This window comes from Rhipicephalus microplus, chromosome X, assembly GCF_043290135.1.
Source record: "Rhipicephalus microplus isolate Deutch F79 chromosome X, USDA_Rmic, whole genome shotgun sequence".
NCBI lineage: Eukaryota > Metazoa > Arthropoda > Arachnida > Ixodida > Ixodidae > Rhipicephalus > Rhipicephalus microplus.
In genome coordinates this window covers 374,402,038-374,423,356 of record NC_134710.1, presented here as the reverse complement: position 1 = coordinate 374,423,356, position 21,319 = coordinate 374,402,038, and the positions used below count along the sequence as shown (strand labels likewise).

At 50.1% G+C, this 21,319-nt stretch overlaps 1 protein-coding gene across 6 annotated transcripts in view; it reads left to right on the top strand.

Annotated features, from left to right (window-relative positions):
- Window positions 1–21,319, top strand: part of exd (PBX homeobox extradenticle) — a 376,353-nt gene that overhangs the window by 303,674 nt on the left and 51,360 nt on the right. The window contains exons 9-10 of one of the 6 annotated variants that reach the window (XR_012887507.1): window positions 4,190–4,276; window positions 8,779–8,895. The exons of 2 other annotated variants lie outside the window; for them this stretch is intronic. Coding sequence is in view for 2 of the 4 variants with exons in the window: in XM_037413398.2 (XP_037269295.1) it covers window positions 8,779–8,835 (57 nt within the window). In the remaining 2 variants the exon portion in view is untranslated. Of the gene's footprint in view, window positions 1–4,189; window positions 4,277–4,724; window positions 4,886–8,778; window positions 9,087–21,319 lie in introns of those variants that run through there. 3 more of the 6 variants (XR_012887508.1, XM_037413398.2, XM_075879999.1) reach the window with 3 other exon arrangements.

The window sequence follows — 21,319 nt, the reverse complement described above, 5'->3', positions numbered from 1 at the left end:
AGACAAGAAATTCCCTAGGCGAAGCTCCTCCCTTTCAAGTTGACCGCGACGCTGTAACGTGGCTTATTGATCGTTTGACGCGTTCGTTGTGTACTGCAGGACGCAGCACATAAGTTAGTTCACTCTGACCGACACATCGGGTTGTCCTGGGAATGTATGGAGTGAGCACGATTTAACGAGCGTTAGTAGATAGAGCTCGCACAGTTCGATTGAGGCCTCCCAAACCAGCAAGGACAACCTATAAATTGTTCCGCGTAATTTTTTTTTTTTTTGCTTTCCTGGAGTCAAAAGTGGCACTCGTAATGTTTGGCCGCCTTGGCTGAAGGCTGCAGACCGCAGTGTATAAACATCTTGCAACGCTTGGTTCTTACGCTGTGCCGCCTTGAGATGTGCGGTGCAGCGATTTTTCGTTCACGCTGATAGAGGTTCACCTCAGCTACGCCAGTCTCTGCGGACTGGTTGTGAAGGCCGCACTCGGTGATCACCGTAAACATATTTGCCCTTTCAGTCTAGTTTTATTGTCTTGACGAACAGCTTCGCGAGTTGGGCAGTGTAAGCATTCGCTCTGCTTATTTTGTGCTGTCTTTTCTTTTTTCTTCAAATGCGCTGCGCGGAATTTTTCTATCTCGAATGCGGCCTCGAGCAAGGTTGAAGTAAATGAGGTTTCTTTTCCAATGTACTATCGTGGCCGACCATTCACTGAGACCGGAGCCGTATTCTGAGTTGGAGGTACCGCCGCTGATTGGCTGGTTGAGCAATGGTGGTCATGTAGTCGCTTCAATCGTTCGACACTCGAGATTTTCCGCCCCGCTTAGCGATGCTGTTGCCGAAACTTACCGTCTCAGAATACGACCCGCGGTCGGTTCCATCGGCCTTTTTTTTTTTTGTTTGTTTTGTTTTCACGATGCCACGGCTCATGCGCCCATGCCCCTAGCGGGAAAAATCGAGAAGCACCTCTCGAAGCCTTTCGCTTTGGCGATACCGGGTTTCCCCGCTCCTACGGAAGCAGCAGAGGGCAGCACTGGAAAATGGGAAATGGCCGACGTTTTCTGTCACTGTGAGCCAATGAGCGGCGGACTCGGTGCCGCTCGCCGTGGCGTTCCAGCACCGAGCTATCAGAAGTGCGTTACCACGCTTGCTTTTCCTGATCAACGCCAGTGGTGCACTTTGGTGGGTTGTAGTTAGAAGGATGTATCTTATGTTCGACTCTATAGCTTCAGCGCCTGAGGCGTTCCAAGTGAACGAGTAAAAGTAATAAAAATCTGGCGGCGCTGTCGGCCTCCCATCATCCGCGGGTCTTGTGTTTTTCATCGTTGAACAAAAGGCGGACGAGCACATAGAATGCTTTCGAAGGTGGCCGAAGTTTCGTGTAGTCTATAAGCGGCCGTGAGGATTTCTAAAAGCAAAACTACCGCTGTATGAGGCTCTTCATAGTTGTCTGTGCGCGAGTCTTTGGAATGTGCGTGTTCGTTTCTCGGCGGACACGTGCGCCCAGGAATGGCTGGTGGTTTCTCTGATAAGTAGTCTCACAGAGATGATAAGCTGTGGCCGGTGTACTATTTGAACTGTCACAAAGTGTATTCTAGAGAGATGAGAAAGTGGGGCTGATGGGATGAACGTTGTGTGGTGAACCGACGTGATTTTTTTGCGGGCGCTCTGCTTGCGCCAACGCTGTCAATGCTCTCGTCGGCGCCCGCCGTTTTCCTCCCGTCGCTGCGATTTAAACGGTGCCACAGTATGCGATGTGAGCTGAGCGACGGCGCTTAAAACGCCTTTACGACCAACCTAAAGGCCCACTTGCGCTACAATCCCGCAGTGATGGAAAAGCGAAATGTGGAAACAGTCGGGAGCTCTTCATAGTTTCCAAGCAGGTGTGACACAAGACCTTGTTGTGAGTGCATGCGCTGCGAAGTGAAACGGGTGAAGAGAGGCGACGCTGATGTGAACATCGTCGGCGTTCGGCACTGCAGGCAGGTCGTTTGCGATGCGCGCAGACGTCGCCACGTGTGCATAGCCTGCAACGCTACGAATGCACCCCGCAGCCTGGTGTTTTGGCGCAGTTTGTCTGCGAGCACGAAGGGAGCGCAGTAAAATAGTCGCGGCACGTTTGTTTGGCCCGTCGCGCGTGATGGACGCGTGTCCGCCGTTACTTTCTCGGGAGAGGAAAAAGTGGCGCACTGGAACTGTGCATTGCGGCGTACCTGTTCAACTATGCCTTTTTTATATGTTCGTTTCGGGAGTGGCAAAGAAAGCGGCCCGGTTTGTTAGTGATGGAGGATACCCCTTGTCTCTCTAACCACGACGGAAAACCGCATACACGTCTACCTCGCTCCTGCGATTCTTTGTTTTTTTTTCTGTAAGATTCTTTTTTTTATTTCTCGGTCCTCTTGTTGAGCTTCTGTTTTCTTTCGTTCTGCCGAGGGCGGCGGTCTCTCTCTTCAGAGAGCGGTAGGGACGATCAGGGGCGCCCTGTTGCGGCAAAGCTCTCTCGGCTTAGCGGCGCTCTCCTCTGCAACGCCGCCGCAACTCCGCAAAAGCCGGCCAGCAGCGTCCTGAAAGCGGATTAGCCGCATGTGCCGCCGCTCCTCCTCGCTCGGCCGCGACATCTTCTGCTCTTTATCGTTGCCTGCCGCGCAAAACAAGAGCTCTCCTCCGTCCGACATTTTTCTCGCTTTACTTCTTGTTTTCGAGCGTAGAGACAACAAGGGGGGGCAAAGAGTGAGGCAATAACAGCGCTGGCTCACTCTTGTAGTAGGCGCAGTAGCAGCGCGGGAGGGATTACGGGAGGCGACCGACTCCGGCGTTAATCCTCGGTTACGGGTTTTTCTCCGAGGCCCCGGCGTCCGCCTTCCATTAACGGCCGAGCACGCACACACGCACGCCCTTCCCCCTGCGCCTTTTCTCCCGCAACACTGCTGTGTCTTCTCTCTCTCTCTCTCTGCGTTCTTGTTTTGTTCTTTTCCTCTGAGAAGCCGCCGCTAACAAGCTTTCCTTTGTTGCGCACCGCCGCAGTCCCTGCCTTCTATACACACGTCGGTGTTTTCTCTTTGGACGAACTGAACCGTCGTGCTTGCGTCGCTGCTGCCAGGAGGCGCGTGCGTCGCATCCGAGTTTACAGAAGGCGAAGATTTACGTCTCTATTGCCCCCCCCCCCCTTTTAACCCCTCCTCGCGTCGTTTACTCTCAGAGCTCCTGCTTGTACATACTGCCGCTGTCTCGTTCAACTTACCCGTTCGAGCGAGTATAGAAGCAGGTGAACTTTCGTAAGGCCTCCCACCTACCCACACCCGCCCACACTCCCGCGATCGTGTTTTCGCTGTTTTGTTTCAGGTGGAACGCTGGCTTTAACAACGCTTCTTCCCAGGCTGATCGAAACGCGCGTGGTGTTTTATCCTTCATATCCAACTTGTACTTCCATTTGCTACCTCGGTACGCCGTGAGGTACTTAATCTCAGAGCGCAGGATTCTCTTATTCAACGCTCGTCGGCAGCGTTGATGGTCGTCATGTCACACTCGTTTCGGCGCGCCGAAGTTTTGGGGCTCGCATCGGGGCTAGGTTTGCATATTGTCTGCCTTCGTCATTACTAGAAGCTTGAATTGCCTGTGAAATAAAAACAAATGTTTTTGAGCGTTTCCTGGGCGTACATTTTTATGCGTCCCCACTTATGGGCCCACGTAGCCGTTGTAGCTATGTTAGATATGTGCACCACAAGTGTACAGACAGCTAGTTCGACAGGCGTCGCCAATTTGTGATGTTCCTTGGGGAAAATATGTTTTAAGCTATATAGATGAATTGTGTGCGACACTGGTGATCTAGGATGCATAGGTGGCAGCTGCTACATGACTTCAGTCAAATCCCGTGGAGTTTTCTGCCTGGGCTATGCGCAGTAATAAAACGCGGTCGTGCACTACTTGGCGGCCTCTTTAAAACCCCCCGATGGCGTATTCGAGTGGGCGTTCGCGGAGGAGCCGCTCCTGTCTCCAGGGCCCACGTCTGTTAGGCAGGGTCTGTAAGCCAGACCGGAGGGGCGGTCAAGGCGCCTTGCTGGAGACCCGTGTTGTTGACCCCCTTTTGTGCCGTGTCGTGTCTCTGTCGCTCTCGTCAGAGGCGTCGAAAGAAGACTAACCGTGGGCTTCCACGCTTTGTTGTCTGTCCTCCCCACCCAACACTCCCCTCCTCCTCCGCTAGCTCTGCAATTTGGAGACGTGGGCCTGAGGCAGCGGCGGCGGCGATCGTTGATGATGGCTCGCGGGATGAAGCTCGCCTCTGCTCTTTGTAAGCTCTCTCTCCCAAAACCACTCCTTGTGAGAACGCCCGCTTGTGAACGCCCTGTATCGCGGGGGCGCTAGTCACCAGTATGAGCTGTGCATTTTACGTGTTCCTGCCTTGCCACCCGTGTGAATGCAGTCGCTGTGTGTAGTGGCGTGCCTTTGCGTAACACGGGAATTGCAGCCTGCCGTTTTTCTACTCACAGACGTTTGCCATTTAACCATTCGCTCAGAAAAAAAAAAGCGTAAAAGTTTTTTCCCGCAGTCAGCACACGATGTCGCTAAGAGATTTATGGCACCTGACGTGTAGACTCGGCACCTGACACGTTTCTCCCCTGGCGTCTGACTTCCCCGCACGTGGGCCAGGCCCGGTCCTCGCATCAGCCAGCCGTGAATCTCGCAAGCGCTGACTGCGGTGCCCTGAAAGCCTTTTCCGCTCGCGACATCCATTACAGGTCCCTCACAATGCCCGCCAAAGCTAGGAAAGCGCGCGCCTCGACCTTCGTCAGTGCCCTCAGCATGGTCTCTGGTACTTCTCGGAAATCACTGCACGCCCTTCTGTCTGCCCTTTTCGCGCCCTCTCTGCCTGCTGAGTGTGTTTGCTGACAGTGCTAGTCATACCCCTGTGGTGGCCTTATTACCGCGCTAGGTGGACTGAACGCATGCTCTATTAACTGCGCGAAAGATTGTGGCATTTTAACTACAGCGCCAGATTATTGGCAGTGTTGCTGCTTTTTTTGCATTTTGATGTTCATTCGCCCCGCTCTCGCACACCAGTCTGCCCAAATTTCTTCTGGATTGCTGCTTTTTTGTGCACACGACAATTTTGTGGGTGTTCTCACTTATCTTATTGCCTAAAGCTTCGATAATGCAGTGCAATTGCTTACTTTTAGCGTCAGAGGCAAGCGCATGCAATTTAGTTTATTGGTAATTTCTTGAAACTCGAAATAGCTCTCTGTTGTTTATTATAGTATATATTCGCAACTGATTCAAGTAGATATGTTGCCTTTGTTCGAGCAGTGTACGCGTTTCTCCTGAGTTTTCTGTTGCTGCGTCAGCGTTGTTGCATTGTACTGCTGATACTTCTCTACATTTCTGTTCGAGTCTATTGGTGGTATATATATTTGCGTGTCACAGCATTACCGCGCTAACCGTTGCCGCTCGATCAAGATGCACTCTGTGCCGCAGTACAGATGCGTTCTTGCGCACATGGCGCTTGGCAGGGCGGCATCGTTAAAACGGTAACGCTACGCAAAAGCAGTCTGGTAGAGGGACGAATAGTATTTTCTTGTTATGTGTCGTTCGTACCTTGCTAAAGGCAGCCATCGACAGCCTTCATCGGCTTCTGATGCTACCTCTAGCCGTGGACGTTGTCAGCTACGTGTACCTGCCAGCGTTCACGTGCTTTCTTTTTTTTTCTTGAAATCTGTGTTGCACGTGAATGGTAGCTAGCTGTTACAGGTAGCTGCAGATGCGCAGCTGCACCTGTAGCTACCAGTTGCTGCTGGCATTGTTTGTGTTAGCTTACTTTATGTGCAGGAGCAAAAATGCATTTCATTGGATATTTGTTGGGCACCGTATTTGTTTGCTTTTTGTTTAGCCGCATTTTTTTTTCAACCCCTCTTCTGTCTGTTCCTACTCCCTTCTAATGCCTCTTACTATTCTGCCTATGTTGAGAGTACTGTGCAGCGTATAGGCCCTGCAACATTACTTCAAGAACTCCGTGCATAGGTCCTTTGAAATGGATGACGCATCGCTTCCTTGTGCGATTATTCTTCGTGGTCTAAAGCGTATCTCTTTATTATCACTGTAGCACTGGAATGGCGGTGGTCTCCTTCTCCATTCTGCTTAGAGACTTGTGGCTCTTCGCACGCTGCCAATATTTTTTTTTTTTGAAGGCGTTGTCGGCGAGGACAATGTTTTTTTCTATTTACTTATTTTGTTTCGTAATTACACCCCAGACTCGGAAGGCTCCACGAATGTTGTTTTTTTCCCCCCTACGGCTTTATCGTCGGACTCGTTCTCTGCTGCTCGCGAGTGCACCAGTGTTGCCTTATTCAATTTTAAATTGAGTGTTTAACCGATTTCGCCAAGATTTCACCGGCTTATTTGTGATCGCACAAGGATAAACCCACATTATACAGATTGATCTAAGATTGGGTGTCATGGCCCTTTTATTGGACTTTCATTTCTTCATTCCCTTTATTTTAGCCACTTTCTATGGAAATTCTGTTACCTTGTTTTTACAATATTTACGCGCATTCAGCGCTGGTTTATCTTATTACGCAAAGATGAAGCCGTTTTAATTTTGGCGTTTCCTTATCGATATTTTTGTGGCGCCAGTTCCGAATCTTTAGCGTGCTCTGAAGCTTTGCTTGGTGCATCCGATGAATCTCCGTTTAGTCCTTCTACTCCGGTGCCATGGGCAAACGTAGTGTAGTTTTGAGCGGATGCACTTCACTGTTAGTGTCAGTTTGCAGTTATGCGAGAGTGGCGCTGATTTCTGAACGCGCGACACGCGAACATACTTTGCTGTGTCGAAGCGCATAGCCTTTTAGATATGGCTAAAAAATTAACAGTAATATCAGATTCCGTCCATACCTCTCTGGTCACTAGGCTACCGCCTCAGTTTGCATATGGAACCAAAGCCCAACGCTGTGGTCGCTTGGAGTTGGTTGGGAGGGGGGGGGGGGGGAGCTGTATTCTAGGGTTCTAAACTTCCATAACGTTCGCCCTACCTTCACGTAGGCACTTTTAACATTCACCAGGGAAAACCGAATTTGTTTAAAGGAGGACCTGGATAAAAATCACTTCTTGAAACGTACTGTTCCCGGATGTCCCAGTTCATGAAAAAGAAACAAAAAACTCGTTGTTGTACATGCCAAAGTCGCTATATGATTATTTACCTAATCGAATATGGGGCGATAGGGAGGAGGGTTTGGTGTTATTTTTTTCATCATCTGAGTTATTTCACGAGCATGTAGCTCTATGTACACGGTCGTTTTCGTCTTCCTTCTTTCATTGCAGTTTGTCTCGGCGCTTCAGTAGGCTCCACAATCTTATAACTTTGCCCGATGTTTTTGAAATTAAACGCCGCGCATTTCCAACGAAGGCCCCATTGTTGCTCTTGTCAAAAGAGGCCAGCACGTGTGCTGTAGCACCCACGTTCACACTTAAGTATATACAAATAGACGTCAGTTCTTTAATTATAACACTTGCGATATTAGCCTCGTTTTTCGACACGCTGGCTACTTCCAAGAGTGGGCGTATGACGCTGTCTGTGACACAGTGGCGCCTTCTCACGGCAGCTTTGAGTGGCGAACGAAGCTCTCCCATAGCGTGACGCAGGGGCGGCGCCAGGGGGGGGGGGGGGGGGCAAGGGTGGGCTGGAGCCCCCCCCCCCCCCCCCCCAAAATTCTCGCCTGCCCTCCCTATGCCCACCCAAGTGCCCGGAAGCATATATTGAAAACCTAGTAGGAGCAGAGCTTGCTTGCCCCCCCCCCCCCCCCCCCCCGGAGGAACTCACTTTTCGTGGTTGCCCCCCCAGTAAAAACATCCTGGCGTGACGGCAGTTTTACAGCGGCTGGCAGAGCCCAGAGAGATAACAAAGGACTCTGGTAACATTGCAAATATACTTCTTAATATGCGTAAGCCGACGTGTTTTCTTAGAGAAAGTATTATGAGCGGAAACCGTACTGTACTACGAAAAAATAACAATTTAACCATACCATTCGCGGGACTTTCGGTACAGCGTCAACGCGGACGCCTAACCATTATAATTGTCACGTTCACAGTTGACCACTGGTTGTGCCCGACATTTGAAAAGCCGCGCATGAAGATTTTATTCTCTCACTGCTAGCCCATTTTCAACGTCCTCGGCATCTCCATTAGCATGTCAGTCTTCGTTGTGGTCTATTTTCGCACTAAGCTTGATTTCCACTCCACTACGAGCCGTTTCGGTTTAATAAAAAGTAATTCACGACTGTGCGAGAGCAGCCGCGGAATCGTGTTGTGTATTTGGGCAGATATTGTTGTAGAAGTAGACTTGTATCAATTCATAAGAGGAATAATTTGAAATAAGTAGAATACGTCATTTCCATCCTCCCCTGTTTTTCCCACTTTCATTCGAAGTTTTCGTTTGCTTTTGCAATGGGTTCTCCTCCTGTGCGCTCCCTTTTCTTTGTTACGTTGTTTTCTTTCTGTTATTGTGCCAAAGTGACCTGTACGTACGGGTATACGTGATCTTGATTGTCAGTGTGCACGGGTGTTGCTGTATTAACATTCTGGTCATTCTGTGATCGCCTGATAAGTGCGAGGGCGTTAGTTGTCTTGCTGCTTGTCATCGTGCACTCACCCTATCACTGTGCTTGTGTGATCGCAAAATTTGCGCCATTGCGTAGGGGAGACAGTGTGTGCGAGAGAGCGAGAGGCGCGCAGAGCTGTAAGCGAGACCCCTTTTTCTCCTTCTCTCTCTTTTTTTTTGTTTCCCCCTTTTTTTCTCTAACGCAGGGCAGCGCCAGTGTCGCGTCGTCGTCGCCTGCCGACCTAACCGCCGGCTTTTTGTAAAGACAGAAAGACACGTTACGCGGGAAGTCTTCCCCCTCCCCCTCCCATCCTCACCTTGTCTCCTTCTTCTCCCTTTATTTTTTTCCTCCCTCGCCTCTGCGTCGGCCCAGGAAAGGAATGCAAAAGAAAGGGGGAGAAGGAAACCACCAAATGCAAATAAGGACACTGGTGTGCGCGTGTTTGTTCTCTGCGTGGCTCTTGTGTGCGTGCGTCCTCGCGCAACTCTGCCAAGTTTTTGCCAAAATAAAGAAATAGAAGGCGGGGAAGTGGTCGGCGGAACATCGTCGCCACGGCATTCCCTGAAAGGAAAATTAAGGCTGGAGAAATCAAGCAAACAAAAGGAGAAAATATCTGAGCAAGAATGCTGGCTGGGAACGTGGTGCTGTTCCCTTCTGTGAAGAAAATGGCGGAGCGTCGACCTGCCGGCAAGTGTTCTGCGCGCTGGACCGACGCAAGACCGTAACCCTAGGAGGAGGAGGAGGAGGAAGAAGTCCCCACCATCCACGTCATCCCCCGTGCGACGCGACGACCACCACTACGGCCGCTGCTGCTGCTGACCCTGCGTGCTGCCGCAGTTCGACCCCTGACCTGAGTCTTGGGGGAAGAGAAAAAGAAAAAATCCGCTTCTGCGTCTTTCGCGTTCCTCTTCACCGCCATCCATGAAAACGAGGGAAAGAGAGAGAGAACTGCCGGTCGGACGGAAAAATCCCGCGTGTCGCCTCTCCCGGCACGCGCCGCCACCTTGCCGCGTGTGTGAAAACTGCTGCGCGGCACGGTGCTGTGACGGCAACCGCGGCTCCAGTGCCAGTGGTTTTGTGTACCTGCCCGCCGGCAGGCCTTCCATCCCATCCGGAGCCGAACTTGCAAAGACTGTGCTTATTATTATTTCCCCCCGAAGAGCGAGCCCCCACTTCATCGTTGTGCACGTCTTGTCGTGTCGGTTACGACGTTATTGAACTGTTTGTCGTAGGGACGCCAGAGGGACTGCTTTTATCACTTGGCCGTTCGTTGCTTTGGGCCACGTGTGTCCGTGAGCCTCTGCCGCGTACGCCGCTGGTGTCGTTGCCGATCGTGGTGCCTTGTGGCGCCATTCGAGATCCGAGTGTGCAGCCCCGCTGTCCCATTTCGGCGGCTGCTTTTTGTCGGCGCCAAGCGGGGGGCGATCTTCAGCCTATCTAGCTCCGTTATTGCACCCGTGTGGTGGAAGCTCCTCGCTGCCCGCAGAGTTTACTGCTATTCCGAAAGCTGGGGAACGTCGCTTTCTTTCTTGTTTTGTCCCTTGACTCAGACGTCGCTTCTACTTACACCTCCTGCTGAGCTATTGTGAAATGTATTATCGAAAACTGCTTTGGCAGTTCAGCACGCATGAACGGTCGTGCTGGACAAGCTCGACACTTCGAGACTGCGTGAGGTGATCGCATGCGTTATTAATATTATTTTTCTTGGGCTTTGCATGTCAAAATTGCGTTAGTTGTTCGCTACGGCGATCTTGTGGTTATGTGGCTCCACGCCTGACCCCAAGGTCACGGGATCGAATCATGGCCGCGGCGGCCGCATTTTGATGGAGGCTAGAGCCTCGTGTACTTAGATTTAGGTGCACTTTAAACAACCGCGAAATTTTCAAAGCCCTCTACTACGTTGTCTGTCATAATCGTATCGTGCTTTCGGGACGTTAAACCCCAACAGTTATTATTGACTCCCGCATTGATTGGGAAAACGGATAGTTCCTACTCTTTTCTTTGTTAATCGCAATTATTCAGACTGATTCCAGTCTAACTAGAACAGTGACGTGTCGGGGAGCGTCTTCCAGATATCGATGCCTGCAGATTTACCTGTGTTTAATAGCCTACGCCCAACCTGAAACAAACATGTTCGCCCCGATATGGCGATTTGACAGCTAATTGGGGAGCCTTCCCGCGATCCGCATATCAGCTGTCGCCGAACTGGGACGTCTCACTGGCACAGTGAAAGGGAAAATGTGAGCGAAATTATAACCGCGACGCGGGGAACGATGTGCAGGCGCGCACGGACACACGTGTTCTTGTCGATCAGTCTGTTTTTTTTTTTAAGTACTTCTGAATCGCTTGTCTGTGTTTGTTCACTTGGGAACGAATGTTGCGAAGCCCATCACCACTACGTCTCTGACGTCTGTCTCAAATGTGTAAGATAAGATAATGAGAGAATCTCTTCCCGATTTTCAGCCCCGCTAACCCTTCGCTTACCTGGCCATCCGCCACGTGTAGTTAAATGTGAACATCGCTTCCTTCACTTGCCGGCGTTCATTGCCGGCCTCGTTGGTGCTTGCCGGGCCGCCAGTGTGGTGAATGTGTATGTGTGTGTGTGTGTGTGTGTGCGCGCGCGCAAGCGACACTATTCGTGCTTCTCATCTCCTAGTTATCGGGGCGAAAAACATCTCGGGCGCGAATGAGGAACTGCGTTCACTAGCTTCCTGCTGACACTCGCTAGACCGCATATTCTGCGTGCAAAACAGGTTTAGACAGGCTTTGGCGGGCGCCGTTTTAAAGTGCCTGCGGACCGACGTCATTACGCTGATTGTTAAAGGAGTGCAGACGCCGAAATAGAGCGGACAGTATAGCCTAACACGAAACCGACTACGTGTCACTAGTGCTTGCTAGGAATGTTGTGACGAATTTCGTCAGATAACGAAAGGCTTGAGGCTATTTCAACGTTCAAGTCTATAGACGAAGAGTGGCTGCCTTTTCAGATTTACCGCGATAAGCATCAGCGAAAACGGCGAAAAAGAGCTGGGATATGTGCGACGTTGGAGATGTGCGCGACGAACGTGACAACTGTGGCCACGTGTGGTATGGAAGTATTTCAGCATAAAATTTCATGTTATAACACATATAGAGGGTAATGTGACGCTAGTGTGTATGCGGGCTCCTTCAGCGGCGCTTGTTCGACCATGGGAATTATGGGAAGTACAGGCTTCGGATCCGCTTCGGGTGGATTACATTCTCGAGGTGTGCGACGCTTGTTTGTCGAGTGTAAAATAAAGTGACATGAAGTTATTTCCAAATAAAACTCGCTTCATTATTTTTTTACGTAAAACTTGTAAAAAGTTTTCGTGAGATAGAAGGGAAACCTGGACCAATTTCACCACCAGGGTATGCAGTGTTCTGCCATTGTGTTCCGTATTCGGCACACCAAATAATTAATTTTTACAACACATGAAAACAAACAAACTTGTTTTTCCCGCGAAACTACGCATTATCTCTTAATGGAAGGCCCCGCCGCGGTGGTCTCGTGGCTAAGGTACTCGGCTGCTGACCAGCAGGCCGCGGGATCGAATCCCGGCTGCGGCGGCTGCATTTCCGATGGACGCCGAAATGTTGTAGGCCCGTGTGCTCAGATTTGGGTGCACGTTGGGTGCAACCCCAGGTGGTCGAAATTTCCAGAGCCCTCTACGGCGTCGCTCATAATCATATCGTGGTTTTGTGACGTTAAACCGCACAAATCATTCTCTTAATGGAAGTAACAGTACTGTATTGAGTAGGGAACACTTGACGTAGCGTCTTATGCGATAGGTGCGCCTGTCCAAGTGGTCTTGGCTCAGTACATCTTTAGTTTTGTTGTGAAATTGAGTCAGAAGAGCGTGGTGGTGCGTCTACTTTGCTTTTCCGTTATTTTTACTAACAATTTCGAGTTTTGGCAAGACGCGCTTATAAAAAAGCGTGCACTCCATGCAATATCCTGCACTAGCGTGAGACGCTACATCTATACGCAGCGATGAGTGGTCGACGTTTCTCTGAAACTGTCAAATGGCGCTTCTGAAGCGTCGCAGCAAACCAAGATTCCTAATGGTCGTCAGCCTCTTTGAACAGCAAGGGCACGGCTTTGGGGCTTTGCACTGCACACCACTATCCACGTTGCGCGAGAAACGAAACTGAAACGGTAAAAAAAAGATCCGTGGACAGTTCGCTGGCTGACGCTACCCGATCCTGTACTTCCCATCATTCCTATGGTAGGGCAACGATCGCAGCGCCAGTTTTCTCGTTTATTGCGTGCAACTGTAAGCAGTGCTCTGGCATCCGCTTTTGGGCGTACATCTTGGAGGGCATGCATAAATTCTGATCGCGTATGCCTTCGGCTTAGGTTTCTTGTGACCGCCAGTCGAACACACCTTGGCAAACATCTGGGACGCATTCATATGCAACTTGAGACTTGACAACTTCCTCTTTCTGTTCATTGCGTCCGCCAAATTCTTCATCACGGAAGCCTTTGGTGTCTACACTCCTTTAATGTAAAATCGGGGATAATAAACAGTGTGGAAAGGGTGCTTTATTAACTGAAATAATCACTTTCGAAGACGCCTTTAGCCTGACCTATCCGGTGCATTCCAGCCGCTGGTGTAGTGTACGTGAAAATAACTTGTGCGCCCGCCCGCAACTTCAGAGCACATGGGCTGTGCGAGTGTTATCAACGGAAAAGGTCGGTCGAGGTATGTCGACCATGATTGAAGTGTTCAGAATTTCACGAAAATGGCGTCGGCAGAACCATTAGGCCGTTGTTCTGCGGTGCGCGCAGTTTTTGAATCAAAGTGGGCAGTTTTCTTTCGTGCGCGCGCGCCCTGCTATTCCTCGTTCTACCCGAGATGTTTGCCCATTTTCTTCTTTCGTTGACCTGAGTAGTGTTCTTCGGTGTGTGCGTTGTGACATGGGCAGCGCGAGAACAGACACACAAGGTTGAAGTAAAGCTCACTATATTCTTGTGTGTTCGTTTTCGCGCTGCCCCGTTCAAAATGCGTTACCGTTATCCCACTTGCCCAAATGTCAATTATTTTCCTTTAGTATAGGCACGATTTTATTATTACTATTTTGAGTATGATCTATGTGTTGTCGCTTCCGGTGACTTGCTTCTTCATTGAAGCTGTGCTCTGCAGCTGCGGCAGTTTTTCAGCGGGGATGTTAGAAATAAAAACAAAACAGTGCGTAGCTGGCACTGATTATAACACTGCAGGCGAAAGTATCGCGCTTATGGTTACCATACTGTACTACACGGGCGTAGGCAGATTTTTTTTTAAGTGGGGGTAGGGGATAGAATCGGGGCCCGTATAGGCAGATGGGGGCGAGTGCCATCAAGTGTTTTGTATGCTATGGTGAAAAAACATTTTACGAAGGGAGGGAATGGGAAGTACGGATCCGGTGTATTACCTCCTGGCGACGCCGCTTCTATACTAATGTACTCCACAGTAAACCATCCAATTGCTATAGTATGGTTTACTATGGACGCTTCGCGTGTGAACCTGTAAGCTGAAAGAGTCCAAGCGCACGTTATTTGGTCCGTTCAATTTATGGATCAGAGCTCAGTGAGTATGGAATGGATTAGCAATTCTTATGTGAGACGATAACTGAAGGCCTCGGCTACAATTTCCATGTTTTCTGCTGGAGCAAGAGAGATGGAGTTACCCTTATTCTATTATTGTGCTGTACGATTATAAGTGAGGCCAGTTGTGATTCGCCCTGCGTGTAGGTAAAAATTGCGATACTCTCAATGCAACCAAACTCGATCGTGCTTTCTTTTCGGATTTAGGCAACGTGTTAGACAGCTTGATCTGTATTGCGTAAGTTATACGTTGCACGTTCGTAATGCCAGCGGCAAACTTTAGGGAGCAGCGGCGCTGATTATGGTCGGACTTATTATCTCACGAAAGCGCCCCCCCTGTCATATCCGGACGCACGGCCTCGCCGGCGCTCGCAAGTTTTCTGATTAATTCTAACGAAAAACTCGGGTCTTTTTTACTTTTTGTACTCCGCGGTATTGCGCACTCTTTCCTCCTTCCAAGCTTGTCTTACGCACAGGCGAGGAGAATCTCTGGTGCTCGACCCAGTTACGCTCTTCGCTCAAGAATCTTTCTCAGTCCCACGCACATTCTCCGTGTTGCTCGTGTTTCCCAGGCGGCCTGCTTGTTCCTGGACTCGCCGGGCGCGCGCCAGAGAGCCTCGGGTTCTTTTATTTTTTTCGTTTATTTCTTTCGGACCCCGGCGCTTTCGGGCCGTGGGACGCCGCTGGTGGGAAGAAAAGTTTTCGGGCAGGGCCGTGATGGTTGCCTCTTCTCTGGCTGCGTTCTTCGCTCCGGGGCAGTGTGCGGAGGCGGGGGAAGGAAGGAGTGCGGGCAAGTAACAAGCAGCGACATAGGCACGTTCTCCCGTAGCAGACGCGAAGAGAAAGTGAAGGCTATCTCATTTTCTTGGGTGTCTCAGATGTGCTGCTTGGGCAACGGTTAGAAAACTAGTGCTCGAGCCGAGATAGCGAAGGGTAGAGGGGGGGAGGAAGCGATAGAAAGTGGGCTTTTTTGGTCGCCCATTGGACAAGGCGGTTTCGTCCCCTCCTCGGCTGGGCCAATGAGCGAGTCGAGACACGCCCACTTTCTTGCGGCGTTCTCTCTCTTCCTCCACCTCCTCGCATCTGCGGGCGAGCTTCTTCTTCTTCTTCTCGTCTTTCTGATGCTCGCCTCTGAGTTTCCGTGCGGGGAGCCCGCCGTGTGCCGCGAGCGGTGGGCGAGAGGCCGCTGTTCGCGGCGCATGCGCACTCTCTGGCGCTGCGCGAGCGCGCTCCGGTCCGAGTCGCGACCGGGGTCCTGGCGGGCTCGGACGCCGACGGAACCCGGGGTTTGTCTCCGCGACTTGGAGCGCCGCAAGGCCTTATTGTGAAAGGATCATTGCGTATATCCTGTTTTTCGGTGGCGCCTGCACTCTCCTTTTCCTCTCTTCTCAGTTCGTTTATTTATTTTTTGTTTTGTTTACCGGAATATTTATAATCGCCGTGAGCAGCATCTCATCGCATGGCGGCAACTAATCCAAAATGAGACCAGAATAAAGGCTGAACATGTGAATTCAATAAAACGACATCATATGGTCCTGGCGTTCTTCTTCGTGTGACTTCGATGCACACTCGGCCCCCGCTTAAGTTTTTCTGTCCAAGGTTCATGCACAGTGCGCTGTTACGAACCTTTTTTTCTGGCGATTTCAATCACTAAATTGGCCCGTAAGTGAGCAGCGGGTAATCTCGCATTGCCTAAGACGTACGTCGCATTGCCCAGGCACGACTTATGTGACGTGTGTGTAACCTGGCTTCCAAGCTTAAAGTATAAGCCATATTCATTGCCTTGACGTGGTGCCGAATCGCTAGGCTTAATTCACTTGGTTGTATACCTCCACACGCCGGTTTGCTTCAGACGCAACGACAGCGCTGTCTGGGAAGTCAGCTCAGATGGTGTAGCGGTGACGGGGCTCGGCTGCTCACCCGTAGGGTTGAACCAGAGAATCTATCGCGCCGATAGGGGTCGCGTTTCCATGAAGGTGACATGGCCTGTGTGTTGTCCGACGGCAGTGGACGTTAAAGACCACCAAAAGGTCGAAAGTTTCGGAGCCCTCCACTAAGGTTCCCCTGGTAATAATATTGTGGTTTTGGCGCGTAAAACCCCTCCAGTTTATACTTTAAGCACCGCATGCAAGACAGAAGTTCTCGCGTAAACGGTTGGGCATACGCTGAGAAACCCGGAGGAATATTCCCGGCGGCACTTCACGACAGCTATCGGAAAGCACCGCGTAATCTCTGCCGATTCTAGTTCGTTTTTCTTTTGTCCAAATTATTTCGATCGGGCACGCATACGTACACGGCCCGAGGCGTATTGATGCCATCGATTTTTTTCAAGTGCGCCGTGCGGAATGAGAAAGTTTTGTGCTCCTGTCGATAGTGTCCCACGGAGAAACAACAAAAGGAAGAGGGAGAGCTTCGCCTGTCATATTGCTTTGACGTCCCCACACTGGCTAATTCGATTTACCTTTCGTCTCTTCTTTCCGTCTGCGGTGCTTTAGTTATTCACAACTCACGCCGTCACTTTCCTTCTCGTATTTTTTTTTTGTTGCTTTTATCTCGACCGTATGTATTGTGGTCCTTTTTTATACGGTGCATGCGCACAGCTCTGCTACCCGTATTTGCGTTCTAGGCAAACAATGAAAAATTCCAATGCCCCGGTCGACCACTTTTCTTCGTTGTCGCTGTTCAAGAATGTCTTGTCATATTTTTTTTTCTTTAACACGGAATTTTAAGTCCAGCGTGACAGATGTCTTCTTGGTATTTCTTTCTCCCTTGTTTAAATCCCAGACTAAACGTGAGCCGTGCGAAATTCTATGAAGAGCGTAAAAATATAAGTAACACGTCGACGCCCCTTCTCGGTGATGTCTTCAGAATAAGACGCCTGTCGTGCGTATCCGAAACGTCGTTTTTGTTTCGTTGCCATTTTTCAAGAGTTCACTAGCGCTGGACGCCCCGCCGCGGCCTTGTTCAGTGGCTAAGACCATATATCACACCACAGCACGAGGTCGCGCACTGAAGGAGCGAAGGATCTTGTATCGTGCATCGCGTTAACGAACACTAGATAGCTGAAATTACTCAAGAGACGTCTGCAGCCTCTACCATGGCATCTTCCATCAGATGCAACCGTTGTCATGTAAAACCCCTAAAGTTTATTTTATTTCGCCGCTCCATTTGCATGTGACTAAGACTATTTTGGATAGGTGGTATGAGGTTATTTCAACTTTTTTTTTTCCTGGGAAACTGCCGTTGCTGTTTAGTTTCCTGGTTTCATGCGCGCCCCCTTTTCTTGCTGCGAGTGGATCCTAAAATTCGTTCATGATTATCTCTTAAGGTCTGTGTATTGTGGGGTGTCAGTGCATGTTAAGATCACCAGATGATCGAAATTTTCGGAGCCTTCTGGCGTCTCTCATAATCATATCGTGGTTTTGAAACGTAAAACTCCAGATAGTGTTATTATTTCCTTCCTCTCAACGTAATCAAAACAGCCTGGTAATAAAGTTCTGGGCGAGCATTGAAGGAGCTGTTCACCCGCAGGTCGCGGGATCGAATCCCGGCTGCGGCGGCTGCATTTCCGATGAAGACGGAAACGCTGTACGCCCGTGTGCTGAGATTTGGGCGCACGTTGAAGAACCCCAGGTGGTCGAAATTTTTGGAGCTCTCAACTATGTCGTCTTTCGTAATTATATGGCGGTTTTGGGACGTTAAACCTCGCATATTATTATTGTTATTATTAAGAATTAAAGGAAGTGTGCTTGTAAGGGGCTTCAAAAAGGGGTCACTTTTCCTGGAAATCAGATCGGTCAAACTTCACGGGAGCATTACCCTTGCGAGTCGTATTCGTAGCAGTGGTATTAACGCGTGCATCCGCCCGAGAATTGTGATGCGTCGAATATGAAAGCCGCTTTGCGTACTCATCGGCCATTCGGCCTCGCAAAAACTTACCTCGTCAAATCTATTGCTTTAACGGTAAAGCTTTGGCCCGAAGTATTGTGCGTGCCTTCGTGGGGTATCAGGTGCGTCTGAACGGACATCTTTTTTGTTTGTTTCCTAGTCGACCAAACGCTGCGCCAAACTACGTGTCGTATTTCGTAAAAGCAAACGAGAGAGGAAAAAAAAACAGCAAAATCTGCCGCAGCTGCAGCATGTTTTCGAGTGTGACATTGCCTCTTCCTCCCCCCTCGTTGTGTTCTGGCATCGTCCATTGCCCGGTGGGCGTTCTCCTCTTTCACCTGCTTCTGTTCGTATTCACTGCCATTTAAAAGCACGCAATACCAACAACACACCTCTCGTGCTAATGTTTGTCAGGAAGCACGAGCGAGCGGGTGTAAGCGCGCACGAGGCCGGAAAAGGAACCTCGAAAGCATCTTGTCGTATTATCTTATCCGAACTCTAAAGCACGCGCACTATTTTCGTGCTTGATTCAGTTTGTTAACTTGCAAGAACAAGCAGCTTGCCTAACATGTCAGTTTCGATAAATCTCATCGTGCTAGGGTCATCTGTTGGCAGGTAGCGTGGCCCGCTCATTTTTGAAAAGCTACATAATTTCTTAATAAAATCCGTTGGTTTGTTCTTCGGTGTAATGATGCCGTAGCCCTGGAGTTACCCGGTTTGTCTGAGATGTGGATGACAGGGCTGCTTTATTACTTCAATGAAAATTTCGATGAACCTGACTTCGGCCTCGATGCCTGCCTCAACCGCTGCTGCTCGCCTTTTGCGCTGAGAACCGCGGCGAGTTTTTAACTATTCCCTGACGAATGACCGCACGAGCAAATGGGGTAGAGTACACACTCAGTGCCGAGGGGATGGATAGCTTGCGTGTGCTGGGAAAGTGAAATCGGGGGTCTGTTTTTTTGTGGCGTGTGCGGATGTGACACAAATGTAAATACACTCCTCTAAATAACAGGGTAGCATGTGCTGGGCAGGCGCGCTGTGATTGGTGCGCCGATGATGTCGATTGCCATGTGGACGGTGTGCTGTTTTACGGCGTCGACGTAAATGAGTGCGTGCGCGTGTGTGTGTGTGTGTGTGTGTTTTGCGGAGTGTCGTTTTGTTGCCGGGTGCTGCTTTTCCTGTTTACAGGAGAGAGACGGGCAACACGACCACACGGTCGTACGCCACCGCAGAGTGTATTTTTTTCTTTTTCTACATTTTATCGTGTGCACGAGGCGTTGCAACGCACTCCTTTATTTTTTTTTTCCGCTCGTTTCTTTTCTTCCTATCTCATCTGTGCATGTACAGTGTTCATGCGGCTGGTGCACGTGAGGTGCGCGAATTCACGCAACCCGAAAAAAAAAAAGTGACACACGTGTAAATACGTATCTCGGCGCCATCTGACGTGGCTGCGTTTGTTTGTTGTGCTCCAAGTGGCTGACTGACCTGTGTATGTGTGCGGGTGTTCATCCGCAATTTGTTTCTCCTTTTCGCGTGTGTGTCGGGGAGGGAGGGCGGAGTTATTTCCTCGAGGACGCTTATTAACCGACTGTGGCCTGAGGTGTAGTGTGTGTTCTCGAGGAGAAAGCAACGGCAATATAAGCTAAGTGACTCTGCGGACCGTCGTCGGCATCTTTCTGAAAGCGGGCGATGGCGGTGTGCTTTGCAAAGTGTGTGTATGTGCGTGCGTGTGTGTGACGTGACCGCCAGAGGACGATGTTTCGAAGAGTGCGCGCCGGTGTGCAAAGAACCGGGGCAGGCGGTCTAGCGTTCTCCTTTTTTTCTTTTAGGCGAAGTGTACGAGCAGCTATTACGGGAGGTTGCTGTGACGAGGGCGTCTGAGTGCGCGCGTCTGGTTCTGTTGGCGTGTCGAGAGAAGTATTTTAGGCGCTGTGGCGGATGGACTCCCCTTGTCTAGCTTATCGCAGGCGGGCGGCGCTGGCTTCGCTGCCTCCGTTCGTAATCGCCGCGTCGGTTGCGGGTGGCGGCCCTTGCTCGTGGCCGCGGGTCTTGACCCAGTGCTCGAGCCGGTGGCGGACGCTAGGCCCGACGCCGGCTGCTAGGACGCGGTTGAGGCTTCGAAACCGGCGCCGCCGGCAAAGTTGTGTAGCCTACAGCGGAGTGTGTGTAATAATAATACCCGGGGCGTGTCGCCGCGCGCGCTCTCATTGTGCGTTTTTATCTCCCGCCCTTCATCACCCCCTCTTTTTTCCCCTCCCCTGTTTGGCCCGACCCGATTGACAGAAACAAATATCGCTTGTGTATATATGTGGACGATTGCGTTACTGGGATTCGAAGATGAATAAAAGGTTTCAAGTGAAAAGCATCGCGCCTCTTGCATTTCCTCTCTCTCCGACCGAGGAAGGCCCTTCGCTGTGCACCCGGACGTTGTCTGGTGAGATACAGTGTGACGATCACGACTCACTCTGATCTTTGCGCCGCCTGTATTGGTTGTCACAAGATGCGCCTTTTAAGTGCCCACAGCTCACTCTCAGGTTCGGACGCGGCTTGTAGCGCCGAAGTGGACGCACGAGGCATTCCTGTAATCTAGCTGCTTATTGTTCGATACCGATTTGCGGAAACGGGTCTTGGTGCACCTCGAGTAGCAAACCTTGCTTACCAAAACCCAGTGGTGTGCTTCCCGGGTTGATAAAACTTTACTACACGATTCTGGCACCTAAAATAATTAAACTATGGAACATATAATCAAGATTGTATATCTGCTGCCTAAGTGGTTGAAATAGCTAGACTGGCGCATGAAACATCCGCGTAATAGTAATACATTGGTAGTAGTGTGGCTCCTTAAAGAACCAGGAAAAAAAAACGCAACTTGCCTCGGTTATAAGAGAAATAGTATTGGCGTATCGGCATATAACTACGCATCTGCCTCCTGGGTGCTGAAGATCCGTCTGTGCCAACGTTTGGTCTGTGCTTAGAAAAACGACACATCTTCGAATTGTTCGGAAAATAGAATTTTCGCCAATCCATATGTACAGTACATTTTCTGGCAAGCTTGCTGAACGCAATAGCAATCAAGAGACGAAAACTAAAATCTTTGTCAATTCGTGGGCTGGCCCATAAAAACTATAAGCAAGTGTCAGAGGTTAAACTACACATTTTAAAGAAAGGTGAGTCACTTAAGGTTATTTTATTTTTTCTTCATGTCTTGACTAGCCTCGCATGTGACTGTTATTTAAGAGACGCGTGATGT